The 24,124-nt window shown below is 42.8% G+C and overlaps 1 protein-coding gene and 1 long non-coding RNA gene across 6 annotated transcripts in view; one reads left to right on the forward strand and one right to left on the reverse strand.

Moving 5' to 3' along the window:
* Positions 1-20,474, reverse strand: part of ARHGAP28 (Rho GTPase activating protein 28) — a 183,584-nt gene extending 163,110 nt beyond the window's left edge. For 3 of the 5 annotated variants that reach the window (XM_057504055.1, XM_036880676.2, XM_036880674.2), the window contains exon 1: positions 20,166-20,473. In XM_057504055.1, coding sequence (XP_057360038.1) covers positions 20,166-20,284 — 119 coding nt within the window. In that variant the 5' untranslated portion in view covers positions 20,285-20,473. Of the gene's footprint in view, positions 1-20,165 lie in introns of all 5 variants that reach the window. The other 2 variants (XM_036880675.2, XM_036880677.2) reach the window with 2 other exon arrangements.
* A 95-nt stretch (positions 20,475-20,569) lies between these two features.
* On the forward strand, positions 20,570-22,217 carry LOC118909907 (uncharacterized). Its single transcript, XR_005023768.2, has 3 exons — positions 20,570-20,659; positions 20,767-20,968; positions 21,257-22,217. It is a non-coding gene; the product is annotated as an uncharacterized LOC118909907 (long non-coding RNA).
* The last annotated feature ends 1,907 nt before the right edge of the window (positions 22,218-24,124 follow it).

Here is a 24,124-nt window from a genome sequence, read left to right on the forward strand (position 1 = left end):
CATTTTAAATACTAAGCTGACCAACATTTTCTTAACCTGTAGTCCATGAATCACCTGAAAAAGCAGGCTAATTTGTACAACATAAATATTGATTTATGCATAAAATATATTATGCATACACTTACACTTAAATACATATGAATAATTTATATTTTTTAAGAGCACCAAAGCTTTTTTTACTAGATTGCCAAAGAGTTCTGTGACTCGAAAAAGCTGAGAACTACGTGATGAAAAACAATCTTCTTGTTTCAGTATGTAAAAATACAACTCAGGTCCCCAAGCTACAAGTACCAATAAAATATAAAATACGTAACTTTTTGCCTTCATTTGGGTACCTTGGAGTAATGAACATAAATTCCAAAATAAAAGACAGTATCTGCTGTACATGTTCACTTTGTGAAAAGTTATCTTGCTTCAATAGTTCAAATAATTTTTAGTTTGACAATTGCTATAAATTACTCAACAATAATTCAGTTCAACAAATAATTACAATTTGTAATATGGCTTTAAATAAATTCATCCTAAAGCAGGAAAGACAAAAATATATTCTGAATGTAATAGAGTTTCCCCAAATTGGTACTGATGCAGTAAAAATGAATCACTTAATAGAATATTTGCTGAATCTGAGGTCTAGTCATGCTTGGGTATGTGGAAAATTCTATTCTAGGAGTAGGGTCATTTCAGGAAGGCAAAAAACCTGTAACTGAATCTCTTTCACTACTTCCCCAAAACAATCGAGGTGTATTCCATAACCCCGGCAGCCCATGGGCTTAACTGCAGCTGACCAAGTTTGAGATGACCTCTAAAATCTGTTGCTATCAGTAACACCCTTGCCTACATGGAATTACCTGAATGCCTGTGAGGTTCAGGGTTTCTTTAGTGTTGCACTGAAGGCTTCTCCCTCAGCCTGCTCTGTACCCCTTGGGTACACCACCCCAGGAAAACTGTCTTCCACAATATCCTGCCGTGTCATCCAACTGCACGCCAAGGTAACAGGGCAAGAACTATGTGTGGCCCTGGTATGGTCTCAAGGCTGCTGGGACTTTGGCCAAACTACCAGGATTCTAGCACATGTTTATGATTACTGTTTAGCCAGCTACTTCCAATGTGTAAGCTAGTTTGTAGCAATTATTTGCTTTTATTTTGCTTTGGTGGGACCACTTAAACTTTTCAAGAGTTCTAAGAGAACTGAGTTTATGACTGAGTTTGATTCTTTCAAGATTAATGTTTTACATCAATCCACAATATTATCTATAAAGAGTTGAAGACACCCTCTCAAAGAAAGGTACTTTTATTAATTTATTTTCATTGATTTGGCTGGAACAATTGCTTTCTGACATCTTGTTCATTGAGCCAATCCATCTCACAAATAAAATCCTATAAATCGGTGTTTAGAATCTACTGCTAGTTCACTCACCAATCCTCAATACACTCAAACTACATTATTAGCCCCTTCTTACGCCCTCTGTTTGCCTCAGGCTTCCTACATACAAAAATTTACTCACATCACACAGTACATCCGTGTGCCTAACTCAAACACCATTTCTAAGAACCAAGCCTCGGTTCTCTTCAGAGCTTCAAAGCAAACAAGACATGGTCTCCAATTGTCTCGGCCTCCCTTATAAGCCCCTCAGCACAGAACTGCACCTTGTTCAGCTTTGATTCCTCCCAGCGCCTTCAAGAGAAGGAACTCAAAAAGTACGTTTGCTGAAAAAGAAGAGCTCTATAGGTGAACTGAGTAACAGAGAATCTAGAGGTCTCTATTTTCTCAGTTAACTGTTTCTTTTCTTTTCGCACATATTTAAAATGTTAAAGCAATTGCTTTGATAAAGTATTCAATATACTGGGGTTTTTTTCATTAGTTAATCTTTTGTTAAATGTATAACTCTCATCCTTTCCTGGCCAATCCTTGCTTCAGTATTGAGAAGGCTACTACTGCCCAAATTCCTGTTTTTCTCTCTTTTATTCCTTTAAAATATGTGAGCTGAGATAGTTCCCCAAATGTCAATCACATAGTGTGTTAGAGGTAATGTGACTCATATCCACCCCACACTGAACAGGCAAAGAATATTAGTTGTTCAGACTTGTGAGTTCTGAATTGTCCAGGCTCTTCCACTGACTCTTTGGGACACTGAAAAGTTACTACTCTGGGATTCAGTGTCTTCACCAAGAAATGAGAAGTTTTAACAGTTCCCTCCAGCTTTGCATGTTCTGGAGAACTAATTCCCTGCATTTTACTATGAAGGCTTGTGGGTAGACAGAAGAAGCTATTGACATCAGGGTTCTGAGCAATATGCCCCACAGGCCTCAGTCCAGCCCACTGTCTGTTATAAAATAAAGCTTCATAACACAGCCATGTCTAATGGTTTATCTATTGCTGTTTTAGTGCTAAGAACAGCAGAGCTGCAACAAAGATTACACGGCCAGAAAAGCCCACAATATTGACTCTTTGCAGAAAAACTCTGCCAGTCTGTGGTCTAAATGACATGTATTTAGGTATGTGACTTCCCACCTGAAGAATTATCCTGTTTTCTGAATGAGATCTTGAATTTCACCATTAAAGACTTAAAAATTGTACATGTGCTTTGGAAAAGTAACACACCTTAAGTTAAGCAGGTAGTCCCTTGGTAGGAATTCACACGATCCCTACATGGGGAAATGGAAGGCTCCAGGAAGACAAAGCGAACCCAGCAGACACCAAAATAAGCCTTCTTACATCCCAGTTGTGCCCGGATCCACCATGGAGACACTGTTTAGATTCTGATACTGTGATGGGTTTTAACCTAAACCTGCTCGCTGCTCCCTGGCCCGCTTCTGTGCAGAGGCCAATGCCTGTAAGACAGCTGGATGGCAATCAGGTAGGACAAGAATATAAAGCAGCCAAAGGCTCTACCCACATTCTTACCGCTTTTGGATGCTGATGAAACAATGTTTGAATCTCAAAAGCCATTATTCTGAGCAAAGGAAGGCAGGCACAAAATAATATATACAGTAGTATTCTGCTTATATGACTTCCAAGAATAGGCAATACTAACAGTGATAGAAGGCAGAAACTGGCAGGAAGGAGATAACTGAAGAAAAAAGGGCATGAAGGGCATTTCTCGGGTGATGAAAATGTTCCATATCTTGTTTTGGATGGTAGTTACAGGGGTCAAAGTTCACCTTAACACTGAATTGATTTTTTTTTTTTTACTGTATATTGAATATACCTCTTTTTTTTTTAAGTAACTATTATAATAACTAAACAAAGGATTTAAAAAATTTGTTTGGGACACGTCTACACAAATATTGGAGATTTTTAGGACCATTGCCATTACAGAGTTTTTTCTCCACAGTAATGGATAAGGAGAAAGTGAGGGAGAGGGGGCTTCCTGGTGGAGGGGAAATGCCTACTAAGACTCCAAGTCCATCTCCTCGCACAGACACATTCCTCCTTTAGGGCATCAGCTATCTCAGTTTGGGGACCTGGTCTTTCAAAAAAAATTCAAAAGCAGAAAATAGGGGAACACATGAAATAGATTTTTTCCCCTTAGAGTGTGTGTGTGTGTGTGTGTGTGTGTGTGTGTGTGTGTGTGTTGGGCTATTTAAAAAACAGAGAAAATATTCAAGAGCATGTTCCCTTTTCCCTTAGAATTCTCAGCTTTATTTAAATTATATTAAGTTTATTCTAATTTTGTATGAATATGATAGAAGTATTAAATCTAGAATAAATGATACTGAAAAAATTAATTTTTCAAAAAAAAATGTTGTTAATGAATGCTAACTTCAAACTTGAACCAAAAAAATTAATGAAGGGCTGAGGCATTCTTAAACAGCAACCAACATCCCTATTAATTAGGCCACCAGTTTACAATCATCTGAAACATAAAGATTATAATGGGTAGGTTATTGGATAGGTTATCTTTTTCAAAGAAAAGCTGAAAGACAAACACACCTTAGTGACTTATTATCCTGATTTAGGCAGCCTGGCTGAAAGAAACCAAACCACACTTTGAGTAACTGAAGGTATTATAACATAACTGGGCAACAGTTTGTGCTCACCACACAGGACAACAGCTGAGGGACCGAGTAAACAAGTAAAGGCAAATGAGAAGGGGAAAGGTGTCATTATAAAATTAGTACAGGGCAGAAACTATGTTTGGATTAAGGATCCTGGATTACTTAATTACCTTCATTTCCAACTTCATGCTAAAGAACAACAGAATTCAAGTGCTGGAAGAGACTCCAGAGGTCAGGGAACAGAACCCCAGCACTCCCAACCTGATCCAGTGCATGGCCTACAGAGGCACAGAGGATATTTGTTCAATTCATTTTTACTGTGAGAATCAGAGTTTAAATTCTCCTTGTTTTGATAAGTAAAATGACCCTTAAGCAAAACTTAATCTTTAAAATAATGGAGGGTATATTTACCTCCTATTTATTAATTATCCATGCTGCTCTCAGTTCTATGTGTCAAGCATGCTCATTTACAATTGCTGCCAACTTTTATTTTTATTAATTATTCTTCATGTCATAGCATATTATCAAATGTTTATGTTATCCTATGAATAAAGGTGAATTTAGCAGATTCTGGGAAAGGTAGTATGTAAGGTATGTAGGGTCAGAACAGTATATTCCCTAGCAATAACAGTTCTAACACTTCTAGGGTCAAAAAATATTAGCAAACTATGAAAAATATACAATATAGTTCACAGGATTATTACCTTCACTACTATTTAATGAATGAATTGTTCATTTACTCAGTAAGCATACATGTACCTTGCACTGCACTAGGACAGGAATACTGAGATGAGTAAGGTATGGTCCTGGGCATCGACAAGCAACTGAGCTTTAAAAAGATGGACAATATAAGTACTATTAATAACTAGTAGGATAGATGCAATAGAAGAAGAATGTACAAGAAAGAGAAGGCATGAAGACAGATATGACCAGCCTGGCTTGAGGCGGAGGGCAACGAGGGAAGACCTCTGAAAGGTAGTGATCCTCACCCCAAGGAAAGGTCATGTTTCCACATTTCAGCCTCCACTATGTTTGTGCAGCAACCATTTGTTAAGACACTACTGAGTCCCAGGGCCTGGGTGGGAGACGGGGAAGGGAGTTAAGGACTCAGCTATTAAGAAAATAGTGTTTTTGTCATAACCGTGTTTATATATTATTATGGGGTTAGGGATAAAGTTTCATCCTATATGCAAAAACATCATTATCAAAGGATTTTAAGTAGGAGGTTAATATGTTTAAGTCTTCCATTTTAGAAATATTAGGTTTCCTTCTTGACTTTGACCAGATTTTCAAGTATTTTTGGTAAATTTTAAAAGCTCCCCCCTTTAGTGTGCCTTTTCTCTCTTCACCATCCCAGAAGCTAGGCTTTCATAATAGGTTCTACTTGCTGCCTCTTATTTCTTAGCTCACATTCACTCCTCAGCCTGCAGCGAACTGGTTTCCACCTCCATGACGCCACTAAACCTGCCACAGCAAAGATCTTCCTTGCGAGCCACATGATGAATCCAGGGGTCGGTTTTCAGTCTCTGTTGGTCATTTAGTGTTTGCTGCTGTGGCAGTGAGCTCATTCTGAGCCTGACGCCCTGGCTTCCAGAACGGACTCACCCTGCTGCTCTTCATCAGAGCCTCCCCGTACTCTTCCCTTTCCTTACTGGCTTTGCTCCTCGGGTTCCTATCTTTGTGGCACTGTTGTCCCTACAGACACTCCCTTCCCTCCTGCCCGATCTCATTAAGTCCCATTTTTCACTATCCCCCAAACGCTGAAGACTCCGAAGAATAAATAGGTTGGAACTTTCAGCCCTGGTCTCCTGCCAAGTTTCCAACTTGTATAGCCAACTAGCAGCCAGGCATATACACAATTAGCTCAAAATTTCATATGCTAAACTCACCTCCCCACCCACAATCAGCTCATTCACTAGAATTTTCAATTTCAAGTTCATAACCCTTCAAAACAGAAACCCAAATTATTTTTTCCTGGTCTGCAAAATTTTAATTACCAAATCATACCAACTTCATGCTTTTCTCCACAGAACCCATTACTCCCCTTCATCCGAACTCCCATAACCCTAGTCTAGGCCCTTTTCTTCTCTACTTGAAGAACAGCATTCACCTTCTAGATTATTTCTCTACCCATAGTCACAGTCCTCCTTAAAACCATCTTTTATACTCCAGCCCAAAAGATTGGGGGAACCTGGAACAGAAAAAGCAGTTATGAGAGTACAATTTTGATTTTGTGCATTTTAACCCAAAAGTTCTGCAACCAGGTTAAAAGAGCAATGATCTGAATTGGGTCTGAGCAAGATGGGGATGGGAGAAGAAGAGGCAGGAGAGAATAAACCAGGGTAAAATTCAGTTAACTGAAATTTTTTTTTTGAACTTTCATAATAGGAACTTTTTTCAAGTCTGGATAAGAGAAGTATCATGTTTGTTTAGGAGGGATATAACCAAAATCAGTTTCATTTGGGCTTCCTCTGAGCAATGACTCATGTTGTTTTAGCTGGTGTTGACTCATTACCCCACAAAGGATGACACAGATTTAAACAGACAGAACATCGCCTGCTTTTTCCAATTACATGTTTCCAGCAACTGGCAGAGGTGGGAGTCCTCTAGAGCAGAGCTTTCTGCAACTAAGCACAATTCACTTTACAAAAACAGTGGCTAAGCTGCCCTTGTAATCACCGAGCTTTTTAAATGAGGAGGGACAGAAGTTAAATTGTGGTATGTTATAAATCACAAGGGCTAGTCGTCCTATCCTCTGTTTTTCAAAACAGAATCTGAGGAAGCTTAAAAGTCAGCTCTTTCCCCATTTAATTGCTCATGCTATTGAGGTCAGCAAATGTTTTCCTTTAAGATGCCAATGAAAAGTTGCAGCAAGTATGGTTTTGAGACTCTCCAAGTTACACCGAGTGAGATAAGGTACATGAGTAGTTGTAATCATGTTTGAAAGGAAGCTAAGGAAATGCCATTCTCATAATCATGGCCACCTTTTCCCTAGTTCTATACCCTCATGTTTCCCCATCAGGGAGCCAATTTCCCCTCTTCCATGATTTCCTTGCTGTTGACTGGACCACTCCCCTAACACATTAGTCCATGTTGTGGTCTGAGTGGGAGGCAAGGGGTCAGCAGAATGAAATCGAGTCTGGCTCAACACGCTGGTAATTCCTTATGAGAATCTCGGCCAGATACTTTGCCATAATTTGCTCTCCAGTTGTATCACAGAGATTGTTCCATGTAGTCCTTACTCATCACCAGTCTTTCAAGAAGCTTAGCTCCTGTTAGTAACACACTCTCAACTCCCTGGCTGGTTAAGAATAGTTAGAGGAGACTTAAGGTATGGCAGTTAACAGAGGGGTGAAGATCACACAGTTCATATATAACTAAAATGACTGTCCAGTCTCTGTAGTCTGGTGTCTTAAGAATCAAAGGGTATAAAAATGAATACCTTGAAGAATAAATAAAGAGCCTGAAAACCATTTTAATTCTGATCTCTCCAGAAGACTCAAGTCCAGACTACAATGGGCCCTGGGTTCATTTTTGAATTAGACAACCTTGCAGCCCAATTTAGGCCAGTATTGTCTGTTCCAAGGTAGCTAATGGATAAGGGCTGTTCCCAGGCTATGGAAGTCTAGGGATGGCCCGTTCGGTGTCTGAATTGCTACAATCTATCTTACCTTATCCTAAATTTTTCAGCAAGATTTAGAACAGCACTGAACTTCACAAAAGCATGGTCCAAGACCTAGATTGGTCCCTCGGTTGTTTTCAAATCAGGATAACGGGAAAACTTGACTGAACACGGGGAGAGAAAAGAGAAAGCCCCCTGAAGTCTCTCCTGCAGCACGGTTCTCAATTTGCATTAGGAACTCTTATGCTTTAAGCCATAGTGCGACGAATGCAGTGAAAAATATGTTTTTAACCATAGAAATCTGTCTTAGTAGTTCAAGAAAGCAATTGACAAAATTGAAATGAAAAATTCTGAGAGCTAATTACTAAGAACATAATCCTAAGGATAAAGGATTAAAAATTGCCCGCCCCCCTTTGCCCAAACAAACCATAGGAGGATTTCCTGCTACTGATTGTTTGGACTTAACCTTCTTGGTCAAGCTAAGTGACTTTTCCAGCACATTCTGTCTATTTTAAAATATTGTTACCTAAGTAAAACTGCATGAAGAGCAAGAATATAGCTTTTAAATTAAAATTTTAAAATCCTAATATTGTACTACCTTCAAATGATAACAAAATTTCTCAAACTATTTGCACCCATTCACATCAAACCCACTCTATGTTTATTTCACTAAAACAGAATAGAAAATACTGCAAAAGGAAAGACTATATCAAACTGAATATTTGTATAACATCTATGTTGAAAGTTGCTACTTTTGGTTTGCTAAGGGAGATAAATTAATATTGTCCCTGCTCTCAAAAAACCTATAACCAAACTAAGGCAGAAAGACACAAAAGCCACAACATATTAAATAATGTTTCAAGATTTAAACAACAGGTTAACAGTACCAGTTTGGGAAAGACCAGGTGGGAATCCAGGCTCTGTCATTACTCACTATGTTCATGGGCTGCTTCTCTGTGCCTCAGTTTCTTCCTATGTCATAGGACTGTTACAAGGATTAGACAAGGTAAGGCATGTCAAACTAAATAAGGGTCAATAAAACTAGACTTTTCTTTTAATGGCTGATATCAAAGGACAGTGAGTGATTAATTACCAAATGACTGTTATTACTATGACAGGTGAAAATCGGGCTACCAGTATCAAGGAAATCTTCAGAAAGGAAATCTAGTCCTTACTTCTTTATCTACATTTATTCGCCTTGGTTTAGCTTTTAATCTCCTGCCACTTAAACATGGGTTTAGTCCCAAACACTGACATGTTAACTTAGGCTACTCATGAATTTTTAGGAGTGGTAATAACAGGGGTAGGGAAAAGTGGAGGAGGAAGAGATCGAATATCATATCATCAGTTATAATGTCATTTTGTATGTTCACCATTTTTTCTGAACACCTGTCAGATTTCTCTACAGCTCTGTCAACATAAATAATAAACCATAAATATACTGATGAACCTTTGTATAAAGGCAAATGGACCAACCAGTGTTTTCTAAGTTGATTTTAATAAATGAATACTTAACAGAAAACTTCAAAGGGATTAGGTTCTGTATACATTACAGACATACAGAAGTAAACTTCGTGGCTTACCACAAAATTTCACCTAAATATAAAGATTTATCTTTTATCCATAAAAGACAGTCATCACCACAACTTGGAATCCCTGAAATCAATCTCAAGTGTCTGACGATTTAAAAGAAAGCCTGCATACTCAGTCGTCTTTGGTTTCCAGTTTCCCATTCCTGTCCTCTGTATTGAGTGTTTGTATGCAGTCATCATCTATTCATCTAAGGATCAGAATGGAATGCACAGATTTAATTAATTTTCAGAGTAAGATGAGACAGCACAGCTGGTTCTCTAAGTGACATAAGTGTGTACTAAGGTATGTTCTCCCATCCCTGGGATGGCTTGGCTCTTAATGTCCATCACATGGATAGTTTTATCTATAATGAGCATTTATTGAACAGTGCCGTAATAGATTTGATACCCAAAGAATGTGTCATAAACCCCAAATATTAAGATTAATAGAGAAGAAAGCAATCTACTCCTTTAGTTCCCACTTTAGAGAATAATGCAGCTTGAAGCTTTTGGGCACATTATTATTTTGTTCCGACATACAGCCTCTAACAAGCACAAAGAAATGGATACACGAACTTTGTGTGATAAAGAATAATACTTCATATAAAATCCATTAGCTCAGGAAACCAGAACACAGCCAGAAGATGAAAGCAAACAGTAAACCAAAGAAACCCAAATAAATGCTATCAGAATCTTTTGTTAGATTATACATTTTAGCCCTTCGAACAGCATTTTCTTTTTATAGTTTTCACAAGCTTGATTACCTAATCAAAAGCAAATTACAAAGCATGTTAAAATAACGGTATTAGAAAGAACGGAAGTACTGCTAAAGGCTTTCAGGGCTGCCTGAAAACGTTCACTATGAAGGCAAGCAAATTCTCCCTCCTCAGTGACTGTCTTTACTACAGCAGGATAATCAGAATGTTTTAATGGTGAGTCATTAAGAAGTTTCATTTCTGCACTACTTAAGGGTATGTTTGACTTTATAGTTGTATCCAAAGAGACTTAAACACAAAACAAAGTCTATTGTTTAAATGGATACATTTTATTTCCAAAATTTTCTTCTGAGAAACACTTTATTCCCTTCCTGTGCTTTGCTAGGGAACATTTTACTTTGCTGGAGCAGATATTCAGGGACCACAGATTGAGGAAACCTGAGGATGGCAATTACTTCAAAAGTGAAAAAGGTTGGTTTAAGGATGCACTGAGAAGAAAATTTGTTTATATGCAAACTAGCATGTTCACTTAAGCTACGATACATTTGCAAATGTTGAAGGAACATCCCAGGAACACTGGTAAGGGAAAAATGTTTTCCGTCAGATATAAACATAGTTCTAAGAAAATAAAAACAGAGCCTTGCTAACACTCTTCAGGCAAAGTGGGATTTAACAACTACCTTCTCTTCATGCAGAATTTAATTTAGCAACTTTCTGATTGGTTTTAAGCCTATAAAAATTTCTGCTTCCAAGAAATCATGTAACGTTGAAAATTAAGGAATTTATCATTATAGGTTTCATGAACTCAGATAAAATTAAACCATTTTACATATTTGTAGCAAAATTGTTAAGAGAACAGTAGGTTAAATAGACTATTGATACATATTTATAGTTGGTTGGCTTTTTAAGGGTAAAGGAGGTAAAAATGATAAAATCAGTGAGAGTACTCAACGTGACTTTTTATATGTAAAATACATCAACATAGAAGGATTGAGAAAAAAAGAAAATCACCATTAGAACATCATGGTAAATATTCCTGGCAAGATTAATAAATGGATGCTAAAAACCCTGGAGGAAAAAGAAAACTTGAAGAGAAACAGGGTATTTCATAGTTACAAAGTACCTCCCCCAAGATACTTATTAATTAAACAGGGGCAAAGGGTTATTTTACAGCAGGGACAACTGGCAGGAACTACCTTAACCAGGTGATCGGGACTAATGTCAACATTAATGAGACATACTGACATCACATACTCCTTGTATAATGTATGCACTGAGAAGGGACTGACATCATTCTGTAGAATTCTCACTCAAAATGCATAACTTCAAACTAATAATGCGAAGACATCAGACCAACCCAAACTGAGGGGCTTCCTACAAAACAGTACTTCAAAAGAGCCACGGTCATAAAAGACAAGGGCAGACAGTCACAGACTGGAGGAGGTAGGGGAGGCATGATTCAAGTCAGTGTGGCATTCCAAATTCAACTGGACAACAGAAAAATGCCAATGCTGGGGAAAAACTGCTGCAATCAGGATAAAGTGTACAGTTTAGTTCATAGTACCATACCAGTGTTAATTCTTCAGTTTTGATAATGGAACGCTGGTTATACAAAATGTCAACATGAAGGGGAGCTGGGTGAAGGTTACAGGGAGCTCTCCATACTACGTTCCCACGTTTTCCCTAAGTCTAGTATTATATCAATATAAAAAAGTTATCCTTATTCACATGAAAGTGACTCTACAACACTCTATAAAGTTTCCTGAATTATTGTAGATACTTAAAGGATTAATGATCAGGGAGGACTGAGCCCGTTAAAATGGACAGAGCAAATGGCCAAATGTTTAGCCAAATGACATGATCAAAGGAAATGTGCCAGATGTTCTCAAACAGCTCTACATATGGAGGCACCTACACTCAGCAGGGCCCCCACTGTAAAAAGAAACCAGAGACACCAAATCTGGTTTCAACCATTACATAAAAAATGATTTATAAATATCTTACGCTCTCTTTAAGAATCCTACTTCATTACTATTTCTAAGTCCTCTGGAAATAAAGTATAACTACTATGCCCCAGAATCGGGTGTACATGTGTGTACATAAGTGCTTAACTGAGCAAGAGTCAGCACACTGAAATAAATGTCTTTCTAATTAATTAATTTCAGTCCAGGAAGGTACCAATAAATATGTCCCTGAAAGTTGCTAAATTTAGCCTTTTCTGAAAATAAAATCTTTCCTTTGTAATCATCATTAATTCCATTTTAATCAAGCCATTCCCACTGGAATGAACAGTTTTAATATTAGGGAACAATATTCCCTTTACAAAAGCTTTAACATTGCTGTAGAATTAGAATTCCTAGGATAACCTTGGTTAGCTTCTTTGTTTTTGAGGAAGAATTGGTTCTTTTCTTCTTCTGTTTATTTCCTTTCTCAGGAAGTTTATGGTATAACGAGACAAACATCAGAAACACTCACGGCCATTTTATACTATATCTTCACCAAAAAATGTCCATACTATTCATATGAAATCTTTGAAAAACACAATATCCAGATCTATCTTCAGTACCTCTCATTTCGTAAATGAAATTATTTCATATGTACGTCACCATTTTCACTCTGGGATTTGAAGAAGGGTCTAGGGGCTTAGCCTCTCTAAAAATCACATGATTCTAAAGACAATTCAAGTCATTGGTTTAACAGAACTGAGAATTTATGATCCTTCATTGTCTTCTATCCTTTGCAATAGAATGTAAATACAGAGTGGTCTGTGAAATAAGGAATTACTTTCCCTCCTCCCAACAAACAGTACTCTTAAGTCTCTTCCCTGCCTGAGTAAGTTTTGGGGATAAGTACCAAAAATGTTTTATTTGCCTCTTCACATCAACAACAATGGTGATTAAAAGTGAAAGCAGGAATAAGACAGCTAACAATTACCGGATGCTTCCTTGGCGTGGAAGACTAAGCTGAAGCAAGTTGCCCAGACACGTGGTAATACGTGGTGTAAGTGCAGGGGATGGGCGGAGTCCAGATGTCTGACACCAAGCCTGAGTAACTGGCAGGTACACTTTATCCTGGCGACTTAACATAAAATAAAATGGGCAGGACCCAAGAGAAATTGCCAAGGACAGCAGCTTCAGTGTGGGAGAGTTACAGGGAGAGGCGTGTAAAGGGGCAGCCATTACCCTGCTTCAGCCAGGGCTGGTAGCCAGCAGCAGGGTCCAAGTTGCCGGATCCTTTCATTTTTCTTTTTACTAGAAAGCCAGAAGTCCAGATTTATATCTGAAGCCTCCTGATTTCAAAATATTGCTACTTTCTTCAAGCTTTTCCTAAAAATCCTATTGGTCTGAGAGGTGAAGAGCCACATCTCAAGGCAAGGACTTTGTCTGATTCACCTTTGCGTCCCTCATGGCTAACATGTTGCTGGCACGTACGTAGTGCGGCAAACAGGCTGACTTCTGCTGCTGAAATTCCTGCCGTTTTATCTTAGCCATTTTATAATCTTGGTAGGAATTCATTAATTTATTTAACAAATATTGAGTTACTACAACCTACCAAACACTACTCTAGGCTCTTGGATTACAATAGTAAAGAAAAGAGAACAGTGAAGAGAGTGAAGGGCCCCCACCCATAAGATGGCAAACTTCCTGCTTCTCTTCCGGGTCCTCGGTTCCCGCCAGCGCCACATGAACCCCAATCACCCCTCGCCCTCCTAATCCCAGCACCTAGCCAATAGCCACCAGCCCCGTAGAAGTGACACCTCAATCAGCTCATGCCCCTTCCTATATAACCCAGCACCTTTCCCTAATAAAGCGGAATTCTCCGGTGAATTGCTGCTGTGTGTCGCTCCTTTCCTTTCATTGGTGCCGAAACCCGGGAGACGGGACACCTCAACTGGGCCCTGTCTTCCCCCGACACCAGCAGCGCCATTGACCGTGATCGTCCGGCAAGGCCCTGACGCTCGGGGACGAGGAGGGAACTCTCCCCACCTTAGGCCTTCACGGCTGCGGCGGACTCTCAGGCCCCTCCTCCAACAGCCATAAACGAGGTGGCTCCTTTGCGGATGAGAACGCTCCCTTCCCCCCCCTCCTTCTGTTCCTTCTGCCAAAAATTCCTTCCGCCTAAAATCCCTAGTACTAGGTACCTCGGACTCCGGCACTCTGCCTTCTTAGAGAAGTCTGGGTGACGACCCACACTTCCTAAGAAACCGACTCGTATACGAGTTTCCGCAGACCACCAAGGATCACCGGGGACGCCCTTTGTCTCCTTGCCGTCTGCTCCCAGTCCGAGGGTCTCCGTTCGTCTTCCCCTGTTTGTCTCCTTCTCTGTCCTTCAGCCATGGGAGCCTCCTCAACCCTCCCTGGAGGTTCACCTCTTGAATGCCTGCTCAAGCATCTAGCCACCCTCTCCCTAATGCCTGATATAAAACCAAAACTTCTCCGTAAATACTACTCCCAAGATTGGCCGACATACCCCCTAGACAATAACAACCAATGGCCCTCAGGGGGAACTCTTGATCCTAACATCACTCACGATCTCTTTAACTACTGCCAGCGCCTGAAAAAATGGAAGGAGATTCCCTATACCGAAGCTTTCCAACTCCTCCTTCCGCCCCCCTCGCCGCCGCTGCCTCCTCCTCCCCCCACCTCACCCCAAGTTCTCCTAGCCTGCAAGCCGTCTCTCCCGCAGAAGCCTCCCGCCCACTCCCTTCCCCCTCCTCTCCTGCAACAGCCCCTCCCCCTTCCTCCACCACCATCTCCTCCCCCACCTCACCCCCCTGCAGATCAAGCCTGAGCCTTTCAGCCCCCCTCTAACTAAGTCCCAGGAGCCTCCTCCGTCTTTGCCCCCATCACCTGTTTCTCCCCCACAGACTGAGCCAGAACCCTTCAGTCTCCCACCGCCGTGGGTCTCCGCTCTCGAGATATCTTCGCCTGCTGCTTAATAGCAGGTCTGAAAAAGGCAGCTCGTAAAGTAGTCAATTTTCAAAAGCTCCAAGACATAATTCAAAGGAGGGAGGAAACTCCCTCCGAGTTCTTAGACAGACTCACTCAAGCCCTATTACAGTTTACCAGCCTGGACCCAGAAACGCCTGACGGAAGACATGTCCTCATGACATACTTCCTGGCTCAAAGCTACCCCGACATTAAAGCTAAACTCAAAAAGTTAGAACAGGGCCCCGCTACCCCACAGACTGAGATTCTAACAGTGGCCTTTAAAGTCTTCCATAACCGGGAGGAGGAGAAAGAACGCCGTAAACAAAAGGCTGATCAAGCCAATTTCCAAATGTTGGCCCAGCTGATAAAACCACAACCTGGGCGCCCTTCTACAAACAAGCCCCCCACAGGAGCTTGTTTCAAGTGCGGAAAAGAAGGACATTGGTCAAGGGCATGCCCCTCCCCCAGATCTCCTACCACCCCATGGTCCAGATGCCTCCCCAAAGGGGAGGCTGGACGAACAACCCCCATCCTAAGCCCGCCGTAGTGGGGCTGGCAGAAGAAGATTGACGGGGCCCGGGGACTTCTCACCTGACCATTTCCATCACCAAACAGGAGCCCAGGGTTACTTTAATAGTAGACGGTCGCCCCATCTCCTTCCTCCTAGACACAGGAGCCACCTTCTCAGTCTTGGCGGGAATACCGGGGCCCTACCATGCCTGCCATTACTCCTATAGTCGGGGTAGGAGGTAAACAGATTTTCCCATTAAAACCCCCCCTTTTTATGCACAATCCAAGACAATCCCATACCTTTCTCCCACTCCTTCCTGGTTATGCCCCAGTGTCCCATCCCCTTACTAGGACGGGACATCCTTTCTCTCCTCCATGTTTCCATAACTATATCCACCCCCACAGCCCCCAGTACTCCCTTTCTAATGGCCCTCATAGCCAACGACCCCCCTCTACCCAATGAAAGCTCCAGTTCCGCCCTCATACACCCTGTAAATCCCAAAGTTTGGGACATTACAAGCCCCTCTGCGGCTCTATGTCCTCCTGCCTCTATCAAATTACGTGACCCCTCTCAGTATATCTGTCAGGCCCAATACCCCCTAACCACTTCAGCCCTCATACGCCTCCAACCTATCATTCAAGATCTTTTAAACAAAAATTACCTCAGACCCACTCACTCCCCATTTAATACCCCCATATTAGCTGTTAAAAAAACCAACGGATCTTTCCGCCTCGTCCAAGACCTTTGCCTCATCAACATGGCTATCGTCCCTATCCATCCCTTAGTTCCAAATCCATACACTCTTTTATCGCAGATCCCTGCCTCGGCCTCCCAGTTCTCAGTCCTAGATCTCAAGGACACATTTTTTTTTCTATCCCTCTGGACCCCTCCTCCCAAGATTTTTTACAGACAATGGCTCCTCTCTGACCTGCCCGTTCCCAAAACCAAGACAGAAATCCTTTCCTTTCTAGGCCTTGCTGGGTATTTTAAAGCGTGGATCCCTAACTTCTCCCGGTTGGCAAGACCCCTATACGACCTCAGCAAGGGCCCCCCTGAAGAACCATTATCCTCCTCACCCTGACACTCCTTCATTAAGCTCCGTCGAGCCCTTGTGGAAGCCCCAGCTCTCCATCTTCCTGATTTGTCGAAGCCCTTCTCATTATACATTCATGAGAGGTCCAGTCAAGCTCTAGGAGTCCTAGGTCAACATTATGGCCCATCCTTTGCCCCAGTAGCTTATCTTTCCAAGCAATTAGACCCCACAGTTCGGGGATGGGCCCCCTGCCTACGGGCATTACCCGCTGGACAGCTCTTGCAGAAGGAAGCTCATAAACTGACATTCGGGGCGCCCCTTACCATTCTGTCCCCACATCACCTAAAGGATCTCTTGACCTACAAAAGTTTACAGACTCTCCCTCCCTCCAGACTCCTGACCTTACTGTCCTCTTTCTTCCAAAATCCCGTTCACCCCCTTTGCCATCCATACCCGAATCATAACTTTTTCCTCCTTTACTGCTCTCTCGCTCTCTCTCGCTTTTTCCCCTCATTCCTATTGTCTTCCCCGCCACCCCAGCCTCCTTTGTATGGCGATTCAAAGTCAGACAGACTTACACACAGCATCAAACAAAAATTACTGCCCTCGTTGCCACATCAGACTGCCCTCTGAAAGGCTGCTCTGAGCCTTTATACCTCCACTTTCCTCCCTCCACCGAAGTGTTCACTAGCAGCTACCTTTACTCTCCCTACCTCTGCTTCCTCTATGACCAAAAACAAGCCTGTTGCAGGCGATGGCCAGACACCTATGGGGGATGTCCCTACAGGTCTTGCATCATTCACTACATGGGTAACTCCCGGTACCCACAGTATTACTCCTCCAACCCATTCTCTTCAATACTAACAAACCCCTTCCTTACCTGGCTTTGGCCCATTGCAGGCCCTATAATAATCATTCTCGCCTGTCTCTTCTTGCCTTGTAAAGTTTATCAAATCCCAAGTTGGTAAAATCTCTAATCAAACTTTCAACCAGCTTTTACTCAGGAACTACCAGCTTTTAGCCACAGAAGATCCCTCACCCTCACATAACCTCCTCACCACACGCTGAGATGGACCCCTCTCTCCGCTGGAAACTGTTCTTGGAAACAATGGCCGCAGACGCCTGGCTCCTGGCACCCGTATCCTCTTGGCACCATTGGAATCAACAAGTCCTCCACCTATAGTTACAAGGAACCTTCATTGATTTCCAACCTGAAGAAGTCCACATCTACTCGTCCTTACTGTGGGGAGTCCTATCAACCCTTTCCTCCCAGTCCTCAAGCCCTCACTCCCTTCTCCACCCCCATTCAGCAGGAAGCAGTCAGAGAGAAAGCAACATCCACAACCCCATAGAGGAGAAAGGGGGGAATGAAGGGCCCCCACCAATAAGATGGCGAACTTCCTGCTTCTCTTCCGGGTCCTCGGTTCCCACCGGTGCCATCTGAAGCCCAATCACCCCTCGCCCCCCTAATCCCAGCACCTAGCCAATAGCCACCAGCCCCGTAGAAGTGACACTTCAATCAGCTCATGCCCCTTCCTATATAACCAGCACCTTTCCCCAATAAAGCGGAATTCTCCGGTGAATTGCTGCTGTGTGTCGCTCCTTTCCTTTCAGAGAGAGAAAAAGAGATGGAGAAATTATATTTTAGTGGGATAAATAGGCTGAAAAAAAAAATCAAAAGCACGTAAGGTCAGATGGAGTGGAGACTTGCAAACAGGGGGACAGCTTGCTTTGAATTGAACCTATGCTACCGGGGCTACAGAGTGATGACCCTTAGAAAGTCAGATACAATAGTCCACGCTTCCTAGAGCCATGCTGGGCACTACTTCACAAATGTGTTACACATACGTAAGCAATTTAAAGGAAAGGCTATTCTCAAAAGAGAGAGTGCTTTCTTCATAAGGAGAACAATGCGATCTGGTTCCTTAGCTTGAAAGGAAGTATTGATCAGAGGTTAGTGAGTCAAAGGTTAATAACTCAGGGCCTGATTATTTCTGTTATCAGACTCATGATTGATGGTGTCCTCTGGCTCCTGGTAAACACAGGAACTTCTTTTTTATTGCAGTTACTGGAACCAAGGAATTAAGCTATTCTCTCATGATTTACTTTGGGGGAATGATCTCCTGCATCAGAGGGTGAGTGGCACAAAGTTTCCTACAGAGAGGATGGAGGGCAGTCACCAAGAAATACAAGCTTGGTGCAACATAAATCTAATTGGCAACCATATGGTAAAAAACACGAGCTAAGACACCGCCCAACTCTTTTGCTCTAGTGTAGTATCATTCCACAAGCCCACATGCTGAGTTAATGGAACTTCTCCTCCAGTTTGCTTTGGAAACGGATGTCGTTTCAGAGAGCCCAAATGGCACAATCTAGCTACTGCTCCTAGACAGCTGCTGAGAATTACAGACAGGACAGCTAAACCAGGACCATCTAAAAATGTACAAACCAGGCCCCTGCTTCTCGTCAAATCACTTACATCTATTTAATTACTCACAATCTGAGTGACGATAGTTAAGGATTATGTTTAGAAAATAACCTAAAGACAAATGCAAGTTATCTTCACATAGCTTTTTAAAATTACATACACAGTTTCTAAAGCTAGAAAACAAATGTTAATTTTCTCACTGTCTGTACATAGAAATAAGATTTCACTCAACTTGCTCTCTTTGGAAGAAACAATATTGTCTTTGTTAGCCAAGCCTAACACAGATCTCATGCCAAGTTTGTTCTTCTGATGGATACTAGCCAAAAGAGTACTCCTTGAAATAAAATCACAATCTGTTGAAAACCTCACAAATCAATTAAGTTAGGAAACAGATAATCATTATAAAACAACTAAAGATAAAAGTATGACAAAAAATAAATGATAAACTCAATGCAAAAAAGCACACCCCTCCAAGTCCCCACTTATAAAGAAAACCATTCATTAACGGATCCATAGCAGATAAATAACCACACTTAAATAAAAATACTTCCCCCAAATATGTGTCAGATATCAAACCATCCTGTTTGTTACTGTAATACACCAAGGAAACTTCCTAAGCGTCTACGAATTTTCATTTAGTTAATGGAAGTCTCATTGGCCTTGATCTTGCATCAGCTAGATGGACACAGAGATACAGACTAATTTACATAGATCCCTGATTTATTAAATCTAAATGCACAATGAGATGGCTATCGGTTTCTTTTGACCCAAAAGACATGAAGTATAATTTCATTTACAGCACTGAGTCAACATTAGTAATAATAAAATAATGATGCCAATGTATTTATACAGTTAAAGGTCTTTAAAACCTGGAAATAAAATTGTTTTTAAGTCTACTGAGATTTACTTGTTAGAGGATCGCTCCATCTACATTTGAACTCAGGTGGCAAGCAGTTACCAAAGAAACTGTCGGCGGTATTGCAGGATTTAGGACAATGTACTTCAATTCTTTTTTCATTTTCTCCTTGAACTTCATTTTAAATACATGTATTTTTTAATTCTCCAATATTTCAAGGGTTGAATTTGGCAAAAATGAGGCACAGGGCTATTCATCAAGAACATAGCTCCGCAGCCAACCTCCGCTGGCCAACCCCTCTGGCCACTGCCGGGTGAGACTTCGGGCACTTCCCACTTCCAGGCAAGCACGACACAAAGAACGGGAGCTCCCTCATCCTGTCCACCAAAACCTGGGGCTGCAATCGAGAGATGGGGGTTCTTACGCCCTGTCGGAGGCACAGCTGACAGAGGAGCCCCAGCCCGGGACTCGCCCGCACGCGCCGGAGCGTCTGGGTACCTGCTGCCCGGGTGGCTGGCGGCGCGGGGCGCGCAGCGCGGCTCGGAGCTGGGCGGCTGGGAGCGCGCGTACGAGTGGTAGGCGGTCAGCACCACGCCGCCCGAGTCCTCCACCTCCATCGTCAGCCGCGCATGGCTCCGCTCCGGCCGGAGAACAAAGGCGGCGACCAGGCTGGGCCGGCGCCCCGGCCCGTCACCCGCGCGGAGGCACGGCCCGTCCTGCGCCCGGGGCCCGCGCCCGCGGCTGTCAGGAGCGCCCGGGGAGGCGGCCCCGCCCGCGGCCGGCCCCCACCCCCACCGCCGGACGGAGGACACGCCCACGGGCGCGGGGGGGCGGGGAGCCTGAGGAAGAATGGGGGTCGGGGGTGGGGGAAGAGTGGGCGGCTGGGGGTACTGAGGAGGAATGGGGGCGAGGAGGACGCGGGGGCGGAGGACCCTGATTCCGGGAAGCTGGGCACCGGCCGCGGAGCGTCGGGGCTCGGGCTCACTCCTCCGGTAAAGTTTTCTTGCTTTGTTTCTGTTTCTTTTCCTTTTCACATCTCTCCGCCTCCCCCACAAACGGGAGGCTTATCCCGTCGCCCGGAACTTTTCCAGCCTGGCAGCAGAAGAAACGTGCCTGGGAGCCCGGCTGGAAGGAGAGGAGGCTGCAAGGAGGGGAGCCGGGGCTAAGTGTGGGGTCTGGGGAAGAGGGGAAGAGACTGTGACGCCGTCTCATTCAAAGCCCCCACATCAAGAACCGAGGAGCCGGATTGCGTCGCTGTGTACTTGGTCAAGTTACAATAAACTTGGTTTCCTTTGGGGCAGGTAATCGCCCCTCACAGTAAGCAGACCGCTTCCTCCCCCCCCCCACCCGCCCCCCCACAAGCCCCAGCAGCCAGACTCTGACCTCACTCCAGTCCCTTTCCTCCCCCCCATCCTGATCACATGAACAGATAGCGCTTTCGGGTCGCCTGAGAGTTAGCCGTGATTATCATGGGCTGAATGTGTGCCCTAGCCAGAGGTTCTTCATTTAGCGGGGAGAGTGTGCCAGGCAGGCAGGTAAAACGGGCCATAATCGGAGATTCTGAGTCTGAAGTATGTCTTTACCTACAGAAAACTAAGAGCGCAAATGGAAAGACCGGCAGCATTGTTTTCACCAATTAAAAAGGGAAGCAGGAGTGTGCTAGAAGGGGACCACACCGGCCCACTTACACACCCTGACACCGGGTTTCACCTGCTGTGCTCCCCTAGGAGCTAGGAGTGGCCAGAGAGGTCAGTGCACCCCTCAGTGAGGGGTGACCTGGGTCACACTGCTTGACATCTCAGAATCCGTTGCTGCATCTGGGAAATGATATTTTCCTCGTGGAGTTAAAAGTCCATGCCAGGTTCTCAAGAAATACTGGTTCTCTAAGCTACTTGTTTCACGTTCATCAAGAAGGGAGACGTTTGTCTTCTCAGCCCTTTCCGAGGTTGGGACAGCAAAATCATTTTCATCCAAAATGCTTTTTAGAAAACATTGTGTAGATTAAAGGGTAGAATTATAATGACTAACATTTACTAAAATATTTTCTATGTGTTGGATCCTGTACATTAACTCTTTAAACAACTGTATGAGGTCCGTCGTCGTATTCTCCCAATTTTGTGAATAAAAAAACGTATCAAGCAACTGTGTGGAAAAGGCACATACAAAGAAGGCTGCCTCTCCAAAAATTTCAGATACAAAGATGCATCTGTGCACCTACTGTGTTTTATTCCAAATGCATCAAAACTGAGATACCACATTCATAAAATGTGCTTTAATGATGTAGGCATTGATACATGTCCACAATGCCTTACCTAATATTTTAGGGCCAGCCAGACATGTTTCCAAATTTGTAAGTTTTTTAATTTTTAAAAGGTAGTTTGGTGCATGCTTCATTTAATATAGAACACACTCAATCCAGCACAGTTTGGGACAGCACTCTGTATTCAAACACATCAATTCTTCAGCAAAAAAAAATGGACTCTAAGTGAGGTAAATAAAATCTATGAATAGCCTCACATTTATTCAGGTCAAGTACTTGTCACCAAATAAATTTTGGTACCAAACTTTTTAAAAATATGTAATTTTTATACCTTTATGAATTTTGGAATTACCATAAGGAATTTTAGTATTGGAATTTTTTTCTGGGTATGGAATTTCTTATCAGCACTTTTTTTCTAAGCTATAGATAAACAATTTTAAATACCACTTGTAAATGTTTTGGCCCTACTGCTTCAGGAGGTCCAAAATTGCAGTAGGGTACCCTCAGGCCAGCATCAGTGGCCATCCTCCTTCTCTGGTATATTCATTCACATGTTTATCACCCTGAAGTCACTTGGACTGTTCCCTCCAATCAGTTTCCAAATCTGTCATTTCTTTCCCCAAATATCTGCCAAAAACACCTTCTCTTCCCACAGCTATTGTCTTTGGTCTCACACCACCATCTCTTGCCTAGGTGATGGCAACTCTTCCTTGACATGGATTATTTTTGATCACCTTCCTCTTAAATCCTTCCCCTCTTCAAAGTGCTGGTAGAGTGGTTTTCCTGAAACACAACACTTCCCTTTCTCAGCAGCCCTCAGTTGTGACCCGCTTGCTATAAAATGAAATCCCAACTCCTTAGACTAGGTTCTCATTAAACTGTTTTGGCCACCTAATACCTTTTCAGTCCCAAGACACTGTGGCCCACTTCAACTGGCCTGTCCTGCACATTGACGTTGCCTCTGCTCCTACCTGCCATTTTCCTGTCTGGAAATCCTTAACAACCCTCCACCTACCCCCATGGAGATGCCTCAGGTGTTCCTAACTCAAAGTAACCCCTCTTTCTGCCCTCCTCTGGAAGTTGCTCTTACTTCTGTTAAAGGACAAGCTCATTCTGCCATGGAGTGAAAGCAGTCAGCCAAAACTGCACCCTGTCCTGGGGTCACTTCTAGGCCCATGTCACGTGCAGCTAATAGATCAAATGGTTTTTTCTGAGTCCAGTTGTGTCCAAGAAACCCTTCTCAAAACAGAATCTGCAAGAGCAAGGTAGCTTTGAGATCAAACTGTTTGCTAACCTAGGATTGTATTACTGTTTTCCAACAAATTCATGCCTCTCACTAAGTCATAAACTACTGGAAGGGCTTGTGTCACTTTTTGCCTCTGTACCCCAGAGCCCATAGTGTTTTGCAGAGTAGGCAATCAGTAAGGAATAACTGCTGAATGAACGAACATGTGAATGAATGAATGAATAAATAGGTGAATGAATGAGATAGCACTATTCAGTGCAGTAATTCCAATCTTTCAGAGTAGCCAAGGAATTATAAATGGTTCATAAGTCTGTGGGGCACTCTAAAACTGCAAACTAAATAAGGTTTCATGTGTATGTATTAATTTTTTTTTAATGTAGACATGCTGTTGATTTCATAAAATAGAGCCAAGCATCCTTGAGTGTTCAGGTTTTAGAAGAACAGTAGGTGATGTCTATGGGGTGTTACAGAACATGTCACACAGGATACTTTTCTTTTGCCCTCCTGTATTCCTTGCACCCGAACACCCTGCTCAGTGTCCTGGTGGCCCACCTCTGGTCTGCATCTATGAGCTCCCTTGCCTCTGGATTCAGGTAGGTGCTACCAAAGAAAGGCACCAGCAGGAGATCTGGGGCAGGGGGGAAATCCAGGTTGAGGATTTCTTTCCCAGACTTTGCTACTTTGCTACCAGCTGGCCCCTTCTACCTAAGACCATTGCTCCTCACTGCCACTCTGCCCCAGGCTACTCTCTCTGGATTCCAGGAACTCTATCTAGCCCTTCAGAACTAGGGGTGGTGATGGTTCCTGGTGCAGCAGTGATCCCTCTTGCACCATCTCTGTTGGCCCCTCCCCTCACCCACACCTTCACAGAAGTTCCCTTACTAAGCTGTCATTCACCTGGACTGAGCGCCCCATCTCTTCTTGCCAAGACCCTGACTGAGAGGCATCCCC

The sequence above is a fragment of the Manis pentadactyla genome, chromosome 6 (assembly GCF_030020395.1).
Source record: "Manis pentadactyla isolate mManPen7 chromosome 6, mManPen7.hap1, whole genome shotgun sequence".
Lineage (NCBI taxonomy): Eukaryota > Metazoa > Chordata > Mammalia > Pholidota > Manidae > Manis > Manis pentadactyla.